This window comes from Etheostoma spectabile, chromosome 19 (assembly GCF_008692095.1).
Source record: "Etheostoma spectabile isolate EspeVRDwgs_2016 chromosome 19, UIUC_Espe_1.0, whole genome shotgun sequence".
Classification (NCBI taxonomy): domain Eukaryota; kingdom Metazoa; phylum Chordata; class Actinopteri; order Perciformes; family Percidae; genus Etheostoma; species Etheostoma spectabile.
The window spans coordinates 7,986,143-8,000,294 of NC_045751.1; the positions used below are offsets into that span (position 1 = coordinate 7,986,143).

Genomic DNA, 14,152 nt, shown 5'->3' on the forward strand with positions numbered 1-14,152 from the left:
TACTAATAACTGCAAATTGTTAACTGGTTTCACAATAAATTGCTCATTAAATGAAACTTCCCAAATCTGCAGGCTACTTTAGTTAGTTTGTCAAAGTATGAATTTAACTAGGGATGCGGTTCTAAGTAGGCTACTTTGTGTCTACATCCTGATTTTGTTAATATTATTAATTACGTAATAATCATTTTGTAGATCGTTATATAATCTTAAGAAAGTGAAGAAAAAACGTGTGCAGCGATTCCTGGGTGTTCGGAGCAAGAAAATTGCTTAATAATGCAACATAACAAACAACGTTATGACTCAACTACCATTTTAATCAGAGCATTTGTTTTCAGCGTGCGACACTTAGCATGTACGAGCAAAGCCTTTTATTTTGAAATCTTCAACTCCGGATGTTTAGATAGCCCTCGCGGCTGACAGCAGGTGTACGTTAATTACCAATGTGACTCGTGTCAATCGTCCGTACGTATTTTGCTAAGGAAACGTTGTCATCGTTTAATCATCCATAAATCTCGCCCGTGGAGAAAATAATGTGGTTTTGAAACTTGTATTTAATTTTTAACCAACTTTACTGATTATGAGAGGAGAAACAACGGTAAGTCTCTTGAAAAAGTGCGAGTTTGATGCTAGCTAATTTTTATTGTTTCACGGGAAGACGAATTGGTTTTAAAATTGTTTGGCAAAAGTGTTTTAGACATGGCTTTATGGTTATTCGTATTTATTTATTTAATTAATTGAAATGTGTATTAGGAGAATGAGGTGGTGGCGGTCGACAATGGATGGAGTGCAGCAGAAAGTGCAGCTGTGGAAAGACCTGTGAGTACTTTTAAATTTGTGTGTGTGTGTGTGTGTGTGTGTGTGTGTGTGTGTGTGTGTGTGTGTGTGTGTGTGTGTGTGTGTGTGTGTGTGTGTGTGTGTGTGTTTTGGGAGTGTTTGATACTCAGATGTGGGAGCAAAACTGCTACTTAAATTCCCTCCTCCTCTTCAACGTATTTCATATTTAACATTTTATCCTCAAACAGGTAAACAACCAATTTTTTTTATGGCAACTATGGCTTTCACGTGACGTAGGCCTATTTGTGTCAAGGTCAACACACTGAGCAGACCCAGTGTCATGATGATGTAGCTGAATTCTTTTTAGCACTGTCATCTCTGTGATTTAACAATACAGAGCAGAAAGAATATGCTCTCGACACACTGGTTTGAACTCATGTGGCTTTTCTGGGCTTTCTTGTCAGACTACAGACACTTCAAAATATATATATCCCCAATTACAAATATAATGGAAAAAAACATCAATGTTCTCACTCTGTGGAACCTTTGACATGTTAAGTTTGACTTCAATGTAGATGCTATAGCTAACTTCTTCATGTATGTTGACTAGTTAAAATAAATAAAACGGGTACCCTTTGCAGTATAGTTTTACAAAATGGATTACAATCAGGGTTAAAAATTAGCACCATCTACTAGCATAATGCTGGTAAAATATGCAATTGGGTGATAGATTTGCTTCACTCACCAGCCAAAAATACAATGAGTGGCTTTTCATATTTGAACATTCCCTATCCGTTTGGCTGGTCGACAAAAAAGATAATTTTGAACCCTTATTCCAAATAATATCTCAAAATAATGCAGGCTACTCTCTGTAGGCCACTCTGTAGCTCTGTTTATCCTTTTTTTTAGCGCGGTATCCAGCCAGTCTTATTAATATTTCAGGTATCCAACCACATTTTACTTACTTTTTTTCTTGTTTCTTTTCATATATTTGTGATATTTATTTCACTAAGGTATGAAATGAACGATACAGATTTTGTTTTGTTTAGGAACGGTAAGCTCACTCACCACAGTAAAAGTGGGTAGCTGATGATGATGATGATGATGTGTTTTTTCTTCAGAGTATTGGGACGCTACAAAAATTGCAAAAGAAAGTTTCCAAAAGCCCTTTCCGTAATCAATACCAGGTGAGTAGCTACACACACACAGACACACACACACACACACACACACACACACACACACACACACACACACACACACACACACACACACACACACACACACACACACTCTTGCAGAACAATAATTTTAAACTGTCCCTTCCATCCACGTGGTGTTTTACATCTAAAACATGCACCCACCCAGCCTAAGTACAGCAAGAAAGTTACATTTGACTTCTTCCTACAATCCTAAATAACTAGTTTTTTTTTTTTTTTTAAAGGAACATTTAAATTTAGCTTCCTTTTTATGATAATGTATTAATCTTAATCTCTTTCCCTCTAAGTCTCTTGTTTCATCAACCTCTGGCTCCAGTGGATCATCTGTGAACCAGTCTCGAAACAAACAGGTTAAATATTGTTGTGTTTACAACAAGGAACACATGGTTTTCACATCACCGCAAATCAGAATGCATTAAAATCATCACATGTCTTCCCACGGTTCCCTTCCATAAATATGTTTTGTTAGGGATAATGATGAGGTATAATAATCTTCTTCCTGCTGTGGCACAGGTTAAATTCACACCCAGTCTCTTGTTGTTTGAAGAACAATCTGACAAACTGTTATTGTTATATGTCTAGGTTGGCATGTTTGTGTATAAGCAGATTGTGAACTAAAGTTTTCCAAGAATAACTAAGTCTACTAATATGTCGGCATGTAAAAGGGATGGAGTGAGTTTAGGGTTTGTTTTAAAGTGCTGAATGAAATTAACCAATGGGGAAGCAAAAAAAGTTAATAGGCCCGTTTGAGATGAGCCGGGTCTGTGCAAAATCGATCACTGGCGATCGCCGCCCGTCAGATTTGTGTCCGACTTGATCCCGACTTGCTGTGATGTCATGCACACGTAGGCAACGATAACCTCACGAGATCAAGGCGGCTGCAGTTCTGAGACACAGGCAGTACAGTTGCTTTTCATCGACGGCAAGACCCAGGCGGACCCAGAGCATGGGAAAACGCCGGCCTCTCAGCTGATTAACCACTGATTGATTCAGAATCAACAACATGATGACGTTTTATGTAAACTTATTGATTTAGAACTGGAGGGATTTTAGTTGCTTTTTGTCTGATTTAAAGGATTATTCTGTACAGAATACATGTTGTGTGGCTGATGGTGACATTTAGAAGTCAGAGAGACTAAATCTGTTCAGATTGCGGATCATCTGCAGTCTGTTAATTAAAATCAGCAACAGATCGCATGTAGAGCATTTTGAGAGCTACTCTGTTATAATTAAAACAAATGGAGACTTGTACAAGTTGATAAATGGGTCTGATAACATTTCATTCAATCGGAATCGGACCACAGTTCTTCTGTCACATTCTGTTGTGCTGTCTGCTGGAAAACGGCCAGAAACTGTCCGACTTGAGCGGATGTTTGTCTCATGGCCAGGCTGCTGCCGCCGCCTCTTGTCCACTTTACCGACGAGGCGCAGTTCATCTGAACAAGCCTACTATCTGAGAGCCTTTTGTTAAACATAGTTTTGCTTGTGCCTGCCCTTATTTTAAAAGATATACCGTTTTGTCTTGAACCGTCCTTGAGGCAACAAGCTAATTTAATTTCTTGCTCATGCCTCCCCAAAACAATCATTCAACATGTTCTGCTGTGTCCTTCAGTCGTGCTTTCAGAATGGAGGGCAGGAAGTTATTTTTAATTCCTCCTTCCTGTCAATAGTACAAGTGTAATCTAACACCTCCTTCTGTCTCATTTCTCTTTCTGTGTTTATCAGAATGGATTCACTGGGCGTTGGCCAGAGTTAACCCTTTTATAAATATTATTTGGTACATATTAGCAGTTATTAAAACCAGATCACATCATTACCTAATTAATGTTATTTTCATTGAGCATGTCCCTAAATACCCTGTATTCTTTTCCCCAGGAATCTGGCAGCAAAGGTCATGTAATGGAGGACGTAGGGAAAAGAACTTCAAAAGAAGTAACCCTTGATGGCGTTTTTGTCCCTCCACCTAATTTTAAGAGTTCGCCTCACGATCTTCATCCTGAAATGAAGACTGTGGAAAATGGAGCTGAATATTCTGAACATCCAAAGGACCTATTCAAGACCCTTGCTTCCAACGCCATGCAAGGCAGTTTCCAGACACCAACATCGGCCCAAAACGTATCTGCCAATGGCCATTTTAATGACTTAAGCCCGAACTCACCAGATTTATTTAAGCCAATCCCCACTCAAACACAGAACTTCTCAAAAACCTTGCATTTAAAAAGCCCTGACCTGTTTAAAGATGATGTCAATCTTTTCCAGTCTGCTAAAGGAGAGAGGTTATTTCACACTGAACGCACTACAGAGGTAAACATCTTTGATGAATCTTCCAGTATTTTTGTAGACCCATTCAAACCTCCATCAAACATGGAGGATAATCTGTTCCAGTCTCCACGGCCAATGATGGCGAATCCATTCTATGCTGCCACGACCAAAGAAGTAGATTTGTTTCAAACAGTTCAGACTGAAAGTGGAGAACTCTTCAACATCAGGGGAAACAAACAAGATCCCTCTACCAAAAAGGATGTTTTTGGCATGTCTTTGTGGAAGGAAAATCTGGATATATTTTCATGTTCATCTACAAATTCAGTTGACCCATTCCCAAGCCCAATTGCAAGGGATTTATTCCAGGACCTTTCCAGCTTGGATGACCCGTTCAGTACTACTCCTTCAAGACAGTCTGACCCGGTCCTTTCTGGGACTCCAGACCTCTTCCTACCGTTTCCCTCCGACACTAATGGCAGGGATATATTTGGGATAACCTACAGCAATACAGCCTTTAAGGCCTCAGACTGTACACCTTCACTCAACAGTCCGTCAAAAATTAAGTTGGACACGTTTTCGTCACCAGATCCCTTCAAGGCAACGCCATCAGAATCTCATGCAGCCGTCCACGCAAAGTCTTTCGACAGGCCAAATGATATTTTCTTGACTACTCCTGAGGGAACCAAGTCTGATATTTTACAGCAGAGTCCCTTCAGTCGGGCAAGGAATATGGCCATGTCATCCAGACAATCTCCAGCTGACATGACTCATGTATGTAACAAGTGTCATTTGATATTTGGGCAACCTTAAAATCCATATTAAATGTTTACACATTGTACTTTATATTGTGCATTGTTGAGGGTCCCACTGTACTGTAGGATGCATCTTGCTGACAAATAGCTCAAAGACATATTCTGATTTACACAACATAAAATTCATACCCTTTTTTTATAATCAAAATTACAGGTGCCAACCTTCAAACGTCCACCAAAGCCACTGCCTCGAACTAGACCACCAAAACCAGAAAGGCCACCTCCACCCACACTCTCAAACCCTGTATGTCAAGAACAGTTTACCATAAAGTTTTTATATTTCTGTTTTAACTCTTTGCTACTGCAATGCTTTTAATTACTTTTTGTTTCTTTTGGACTGTGTTTAGGTTGAACCTGAAGCAACTGTACCAAAAGTTGCTCCCAAACCGGCCTTCAGACCACTCCCAAAACCAGTTATTCAACACCAAACAAAAACTCCGGTACGCATGCTGTTTAGATTTGACTTTAATAGCTGCCCTAATTTGCATGGCTAACAAAGTTTTCTCAGATATTAGTCCAAATATCGATGAGGAACAATGTAAAAGGTCACACAAAGGTAGTTTGAAGAAGGACCATCATCTTTCTGTGGGCGTTTCAAATATCTTTTTTTCACAGGAAAGTAAACCGATTGAAGCTGAGAACTATCCCGTCTTTGAGGACATCCTGCTTATTGGACAGGTGAGTTTTAAGTAAGTGATTTTCAATATTAATTACTAAATGTTTAGCAGCTATTCCCACATTTGTTAGGGGGAAAAGTCACTTCAAGAAAATGAAAGAAACATAATTCAAAGATTAAAAGTCTAAAATTCTAATCACACCCAGTAATATGAACACGTGGGATGGTTCTCCACGCTTTAGTAGTGGAAGGCCCATTTGCTGATGCCATTTATCATTCAAATGAGATGTGAATTCAATCTAATGTTGACATACGTGTCATACAAGATAGAATGTTGTCTTGATTTTGGTATTGGCGAAAAAACAAGACAATTTATCTCCTATGGAAAAAGGTTTTGGATGGATGAACATGGCAGACATGTACATATTGCATTCTGGATTATTTTTTCTCTTTCCAGTATAAATATTGCTTTAACTAAAATCCCAAAACAGGAAAGGTGTGTTGAAGACTGGCCTACAGACAGCCCTGAACTTGACCCTGACTTCAAACCAGTAAGAAAACATGTTCAAAATTCAATTGCAGTTCTTTTATTGTATTCTTTCTAAATATGTTGTCATGCTACCTGGAACTCTCAGCAACCTTCTCTATGCAACATGAATGTTCGGTCAAACACATTTCAGCTACTAAAGTCTGTTTTTCTCTTCTTTTTTTTTCCCTACAAGTCTGGAACATTAAGACTCAGACGAGAATCAATGAAAGTAAGACAAGTTATTTCTGTAGTTGGCATTGGTTGGTTGTTAGAAAAAGTAGATGCTAAAGGCTAACCTTTCTCTTAGATAAAGGCAGACTTTGATGGAGGAAGTGGTGAGGATCAGGATGTCTCTGGGAGTCACGGCAAGGTACTATCTGTCTCACTCAATAGACATTCTGTGTTTGTTATCAAGTATATAGTTTAACCTTTTAATTTTTTTTTTTTTTTTTTACAGAAAAAGGATAGAAAGTTCAGATTGTCCATGCTTTCCAGAAGAGGGTCAAATGTAAGTGAAACATGGCAAAATCACATTTTCACTGCACTGATTGTTTGCGTGTTCATCTTCATAATGAAAAGGATTTCCTGCTCGCAGGAGAAGTTTCCTGATGACACAAAGGATGAGAGGAGTAAGACACTACCAACCTCTCGTAAATCATCAAAGGTAACAGTCAGGGTGGCTGTATATATATAATATAAATTGTGTAAGCATGTGTCAGTAAGGCTAGTCTTAATGAAATATCCCAATTTGGGATCAACAAAGTCTATGTAATCTAACATCCTGCATTCTCCCAATAGATGTGATTTGATAGTGTACACTACAATATTAAAACTTTAAAGCCAATTAAACACTAGATCCAGAAGTAACATCTGCTCAAATAAATTAAACTATAGTTACATTTAATCTGAACACAGCAGTGTGTTTTATAATGACAGTGTTTAAAAGTTGTTTGTTTTTCAGGATTTTTCAGACCTAAACATGCCTGCACAAGAGAATGACGATGAGTTGCAGAATGGGATGGACTATAAGGTATGTTATCTTGTTAATGTATTTCTGATTAGTATGAGTAAACCAGTGGTGGTTTAATAATGTTACACTTTACGTCAACAGAAGAAACATTTGAAGACCAAAGTCAATCAGCTGCTAAGAAGAGCATCCCTTGCTTCTCCCGTGGCAGAGGGAAAGCACATGCACAGACATTTACCTCGGGAATCAAAGGTGAGTTATTCAAAGTACAAGTGTGTGCTGAAGGACATTGATTTAGGTTTTCTTAAAAGTCTTCTGAATCGGCCATGGGAGTTTAAATCCACTCCAGCCATCCTATACTGGGTCTAAACTTTGCTTGCGTACATGTGACTTCTTACATCGAGGCTGCAGTTTTGATGTTTTCTTTGTCATTCCACAACAGGATTCTGACATTAATGAGAAAAAAGTCGGCAAAAAAAACCCCATCATACGCCGATGGTCAGAGGTAAGGTACCTGCAGTCTGCCAAGTGTTTTTTAAAAACACTTTGCAATTTTTAAAAAAGTTTCCACGCATTCGTTTTCCTTATTTTGAGCATTAACACCATAATGCATCCCAAAGTCAACGTTTTAAATTCTTAAAGAAAAATGTTGGTCTCTCTAAACAGTAATACACGTTCTGAAGTTGTTGTTTTTTTTTTTTTTTTTTGTTGTCAGGGGACAGTTTTGGGTGAGGGTACTGGCGTGGAGGGGGGATTGGAAGCCCAGCATGGAGAGGTTGATCGCCATGGATTTGTATGCTCTTTGTTATACTTAGATTGATACATAGCAATATGCACATAAACACCAGGATCTTCAGGGTTGAAAAGGGCACAATTACTTAAATAACTTAACTTAATTACTTTGGACTTAAGACATTTGAGCATTTAAAGTGAGATCTGCGAATAATCTGACATGCATTGATTCTCTCTCCAGAAGGAAAAAAAGAGGGTGAAAATCAGGTTTGTGCCACACAGAGGATACGTCATCGCTGTAGAAAAGGTATCACACATCTACTGTACTTAGTCTCGTCCTTTCCCAGCATAATTTATTAAGAAATGTTTGTTACATTAACACTTTTTATCTGAACCAAAGGGAGCACAGAGATACACACCTCGCAAAAGCTCAAAGGTATGATTACATCCATTTGAATTTTGTGAGTTTGGACAGTCACTGTGTGTGTGCTTTGCTCATAGTTTTTATTTGTTTTTTTTTAAACATGTAAGCAGTGTATCACATTTCAAATTTCTTTTACTCATAAAGGAGAAATCCCAAGATGAAGTTTTGGGTGCACAAGGCTACACACCTCAGAAGAAGTCCCAGGTAACAGTCGGCTACAGTTCAGTCAACATTTAAACAGCAATACATATGTCATAGGACAATAATTAGTCCTCCCATTGTCTAATATGAGGGTGAATGGTCTGATTATTTCCTTTGAATTACTTACAGAAATGACATGGTTTATTTCTGTGGTTTAAGTTCAGCTTTTTTTCAGTTAGCGCTAGATAAACCATTTTAAACTAGATAAACTAGTTATTTATTTTTTCAAGAAAATACACTTCCATAACACAAAACTACTCCGGCCCTTCTTTTGTTCTGATACAATTTCTACATCTGAGTAAGTTATAATACTAATTTCACTATTAGGGTGATGCTTTAGTGGATGTAGAGGAGAGAGGCCACAGTCTCCATTCATCTTGTAAGGTAGTATTTTTCTTCTTTTTACCAGTTTGATATATTCTTTGACATGTTCATCCATTTGAATACTCTGTAGTTATTTGCTGACTTGAATCATGCTTGGAAAATAACATATTTATAAAAAAAATGTTATTAGGTGTTTTGAAACGGGAGACATTTTATTTCGCTGTGGCTCCTATGCAGCATGGTTTTCCCTCCTGACTAACTTTAACGTTAACGGTGGTTTGGAATCTGTTTCTAAGGCTGCTTCCACGGACGAGAAGCACTTTCAGAAAACACACCGCAGGTCTGCTGAATTGAGTGGAGATGAAGATCCATATGCAATGGGAGACTGCCATCCTGTAACTTATCATTTAATACTCCGTTTTTTATTGAATGTTTTGTCACCTGTTTTCTCTTAATGACCTTTTTTTTTTTTTCTTCATCAATAGATAAAAACAACAAATATGAAGCTGCTGCACATGGGTCGTCAAAGCTCAAAGGTAAAATTTAAAATGTGTTTTTGCAAGGCATTGAGATATGAAAAAAATAGTTTTACTTCATTTGGATTTTTCTTTGAATTTTTCACTTAATTAGGACATGCTGGAGGACATCAGTTGCCAGAAAAAGAAGAGCAGCTTCTCTGCAGACGAGTTAGATGATGACAACTGGATGGAGGACCGCAAACCGGTATTCTTCTATCTAAAACCAGTGTCTTTGTAACAAAAGTGCCAGTAACAAGCTAACAGCAGGAGTAGAAGCCCAGTTTACCTGCTTTGTTGAAACGCCATTTGATGCAATGAACAGCACATCCAGGGCTGACAGACGAAAACTCCTTTGAGAAAAAGCGTTAACCCTTCACTAAACACTTGTGAATGGAAGTTCAGAGTGATTGATTGTAGTCACTTTAGATTTTATGCAGAAGAGAAGAATGTGTTTTTATTTTATTCCTTCTGACAGCATAAGCTCGGTGTCTCAAGCTTTGCCTAACACACTTTTGTTTCTTGCCTTAGAAAACATCCAAACATAAAGGCCCTATTCCCATCCCAGGCACAGCTAAGACAGCTTATGGACAGAGTGAAGCGACTGGATTCAGCCACCAGATTCCTCAGCAAGCATCCAATGTATGTCAATGTTGATTTATGGCAGAACATAAGAATGGGGCATCATTATGAAAGAATACTTCATTTCAATTTTCTGTGGTATTGATTTTATTTAAAAAATTCAGGATCCCTTTGCTGAGGATGACTTCACTCAAACAGGAAAAGATTGCATGTATGACTCGGAAGAAGATGAAGTAGAAACCTGCAAACCGGTAATTTTGTCAGTCACGTTGTCACTTTTTAAGGCTTTACTTTTACGTTATTTAATGATTCTCAATGTTTCTCTCTTTTCAACAGAAGAAGCCATCTAAACTTAAAGTTTTCAAAAAACCCAAGGTGAAATGTATTAATGAGGGATTTTTTGCTGTCAGTTCTTCGAAAAACAAGATAAATGACATGCTCACTTTTTACTGTCTCTGTCATGCCAGGGCAAAGCCATGCATCAAGCGTGTGAAGATCCGCCCGGAGCTACGTCAAGTGACTACCTGTCAGATGCCGCCAAGGTACGGTTGCACCTTCAAAGTGGAAAACTGAGTGGCATTAAACCAGCTTATTTCTGCTGTGATAAGTTTCAAAAATTGGATGTCTTGTATCCTTAGGAACTGGTTGGCATGAATGTCCTAATAAATGACTGTGTTCCGTAATTATAAAACCCACAGTTTTACTTCTTTTAGCTAAACTATCACAGAGTTAGTAACTTGTGATGTAGCAACACATTGTTAAAGCTATTCTAAAGCTTTTATATGCACCCCAAAGAACACATTATTTTACACTGAAACTTATTAACTTAATCATTATAGTAGTGTCCTATATTATGCTCATATTCAGATTCTTACTTGTATTATGGGTTTCTACTAGAACATGTTTACATGCTTTAATGTTCATAAAACACATCTAGTTTTCTCACACTGTCATATTCACCCTCAGTTTTAGCGCCTATCTATTAAACCCCCCTTCCCGAAAAATCCCATAGTGCGCTGATTGGTCAGTGTTCCCAGGTCCTCCGCATCTGCGCTTTCTGAGTCTCTGCACCGTTATTGCAGTTGGGGAATGACCGTAACGGCACTGTCACAACAACTGTACAGAAGTCCTGACGGCATGTTTCTAAAGACGGGCTGTGTGATTTTCTCTGTGGTTTGAGCGGTTTGATATAAAACAATTTTTTACAGTATTTATACATCACCTTGACTTCAAAAAGACCATTAAACTGAGTCAGTATTAGGATTAAATAGAAAAACTCTTGTGTGAACATTTCTTGTGCAAAAAAGACCATCTGACATTATTTAAACATGGTGCACTTTGTTGATTTCAACTGAGAACGGAGAAACTATTGTGAAAGGTTTTCTACTGCTTAGTCATCTCTCTTCCTGATGGGTAACATTCCTTTGACATGTGACTAGGCTGGTTTAGCAACACAGCGTACTCACCAACCAGAGTGTAAGGAAGTCTTGCTTAATGCCTGGTATTGATGACCAATCAACAGGCATTATGCAAGGCACTCTTCAGACATTGACGTCTAATCAATACTAGACAAACACCCCCCTCCCTTCCTCTCCCCTCATGCAGGCTGAGTGGCTGGCTTCTCAGATGGATGAACAGGCTATAGCAGATCTGGAGAATGAAGATGAGGACGGGGTCAGTTTCTCTTACAACTCGCTAAACTGAAATATCCTAATCCTTATAACCCATACAATCACAATCCATCTCCTGTGTATGCAAGTGAATGTCCTTTTCTAGTAGTATCGTGCTCAGGAGTGACCCTTTTTTTATTTTTTGTCATAGGACACTGACAGTTTGATGGAGTGGTGGGGCTCTGTGGAGCGTGAGTCACAATCACACTTATTTTTAAAGTAACAGATTGAAGAAACTGAGTAATAAAAATAATTTTCAATGTCTTCATTAACACCTGTCGCTTGATTGGATTTCAGAATGGGATGAGGTGCCATCGGACGATGAGGACACACTCCTAAAGGAGGATGAGTCAAAGTACGTCTGTTAACAGAACTGTGCTGGAGGGATTGTTTCTGTTGTACTTGTGATTAACAATCGCAGCGCGAAATGTGGAGATGAAACAATTAGTCGCTCTATTAGAGGGTCAAAAGAAACGTAATCAGTAAATATTTTGATAACCGATTAATCATTATTTTTCAAGCATACATGCCAAACATTTTCTGGATCTAGCGTCCCAAATCTGAGGATTGTATGCTTGTCTTAGTCACATGTGATACTGAACTGGATATCTTTTGGTTTTAGACCACTGGTCAGATAAGAGTCAGTTTGTCTTTGGGCTCTGAGAAAATCTTGTCACTGTATCTGGATCATTTTATAGATTAAATGATTAATCAAGAAAATAATCAATAGTGAAGTTATTGTTAGCTGCAGTCATAGCTGAATTTGTACCATACTCTGTATTTGAATTAATCAAGCAACTTGATAAATGGGTCCGATTTATTATGTTGATAGAGGACATCACAGTATGTTTTGGGTATAGACTTAAACAACCTAAACAAACCGAACTTTGACATTTCCAGTTCCACGCTGTTTGCTCTTAAATAAATCCCAGGTCATTCACCATCTTAGCGGACAAAGTTCATCGGGGCCTGCGCGTCTTCAACAAATTCTTCGTAGAGCGAGCTGAGGCCCTCTGGCAGTCCGTCATCATCCTCCACGCCATCGCCGACGACATCAACATGTTCCATCACAAGGCCAAGATCGCCGGGCTCACTGGTGGCACCGCCACAGCCGTGGGGGGTGTGACAGCCATCACCGGTTTGGCTCTGTCCCCCTTTACCTTCGGTCTCTCTCTCATAATTACCGCGGTTGGTGTGGGTGTGGCCACAGCTGGAGGAATCACTTCAGCCTCTGCTGCCATCTCAGATAACGTTAACAACATGCACGACCGGAAGAAGGTAAGCTGCTGTAGTAGGCGATGCTTGCGTTGTAATATCGCAATGTGCCTTCACTGGCAACAGTTCGTACCTGGGGAAAAAATTTATAAATAAAAAAAAAAAATTTAAAAATAAATAATAATAATGATAATAATAATAAAGAGCAAGTGCTTGTCTTTGACACCAGTAACCCGGGTTGATGCACTTTCATGCTGGAGTTTACCATTGATTTCTTTCTCGGTTTAACTGAAGACTGTGGTCGTTCTCTTTTCTTCTTCCCTAGGTGGAGAAAGTACTGGAGGACTTCGACGATCACCTGGAGACCATTGGGAAGGTCCTCCACTTTGTCAATCAGGGCTTGTACAAACTCCGTGGCCATCCTTTACTCAGGACCGGCACCCAACACTACTCGGAGGACTGGGAGATCCGCAGGGCCGTCCAGATGATCGGCTTAGTCGACTCGCCCGTGATGCGGGGGGTGGAGATAACGGACGAGGCCATCGCCTCGCTCCGAGGACTCTTCACAGGCATTGACAAGTACTTCATCAAGGAAACCCGAGAGCTGAAGAAAGGCTGCAAGAAAGAGGTAGTGGGTCAAATAAAGGAGGTGGCAAATGTGCTAAATGGTGGGCTAGTGGAGCTCAATGCAATCAGAGAGGAGCTCCAGGATGCTACTGGAGACATGTGAGCACCATCCTGCACAATGCCACCTGGACTGGAGTTATTCACCACCACCCCCCTCTCCTGGCTAAATGAGGGAACTGTTGTAAAAAAAAATTATGGGCCCACGAGGTCAGTACCTGTTGTTAGGCAGTTTTAGACTTTTTATTAAAATGGCGTACAAAGTTTTTTTTTTTTTTTTTTTTTTTTTTTTTCTTTTTATTGCTTAGCTTAAGACAGCAGACTCAAGAAGTGTAGACAAATGACCGGATATTCCAATAAATACTTGCTAAAGATTACACCACCTTTTAAGCTTATAACGGTCATTATTTTGTTGTAGTTTGGGCAGAGGGGTGTAAGTTCAACTCTGGTAGCTCTTTTATTCTATAAGATGTTTAACATTTTAACTACCATAACAGGAAAGGAGACACATATTTGAGCACTGTATGCACTGTATGTTCATTGGGTAAAAAAGTTTAAATATAAGATAAATCAAAATGTTGCTTTGTGTTCACAGATGGCTTAATTTCAAGTTTGAACTGATTTTCAGTTTAATTTGTCCACCCGCTGTATTTACAGAAGGACAAATAATAAATGAGCACCTTAG

At 39.0% G+C, this 14,152-nt stretch overlaps 1 protein-coding gene across 2 annotated transcripts; it reads left to right on the forward strand.

Annotated features, from left to right (window-relative positions):
- The first annotated feature begins 391 nt into the window (after positions 1-391).
- On the forward strand, positions 392-13,738 carry si:cabz01007807.1 (uncharacterized). Of its 2 annotated transcripts, none has more exons than XM_032544692.1 (33): positions 392-595; positions 751-816; positions 1,896-1,961; positions 2,282-2,344; positions 3,870-5,027; positions 5,223-5,312; positions 5,416-5,508; positions 5,684-5,746; positions 6,176-6,235; positions 6,407-6,442; positions 6,521-6,583; positions 6,671-6,721; positions 6,809-6,877; positions 7,175-7,243; positions 7,325-7,432; positions 7,623-7,685; positions 7,896-7,973; positions 8,154-8,219; positions 8,313-8,348; positions 8,481-8,540; positions 8,865-8,921; positions 9,158-9,256; positions 9,347-9,398; positions 9,490-9,584; positions 9,908-10,018; positions 10,123-10,209; positions 10,295-10,333; positions 10,426-10,500; positions 11,564-11,632; positions 11,780-11,819; positions 11,926-11,983; positions 12,561-12,906; positions 13,169-13,738. In XM_032544692.1, exons 1-33 carry the CDS (start codon positions 578-580, stop codon positions 13,571-13,573), a joined length of 3,909 nt encoding a protein of 1,302 aa, XP_032400583.1. In that variant the 5' UTR covers positions 392-577; the 3' UTR covers positions 13,574-13,738. The 2 variants fall into 2 exon arrangements, with proteins under 2 accessions (XP_032400583.1, XP_032400582.1); XM_032544691.1 differs by having other exon boundaries at positions 6,812-6,878; positions 7,173-7,243.
- Positions 13,739-14,152: the final 414 nt, after the last annotated feature.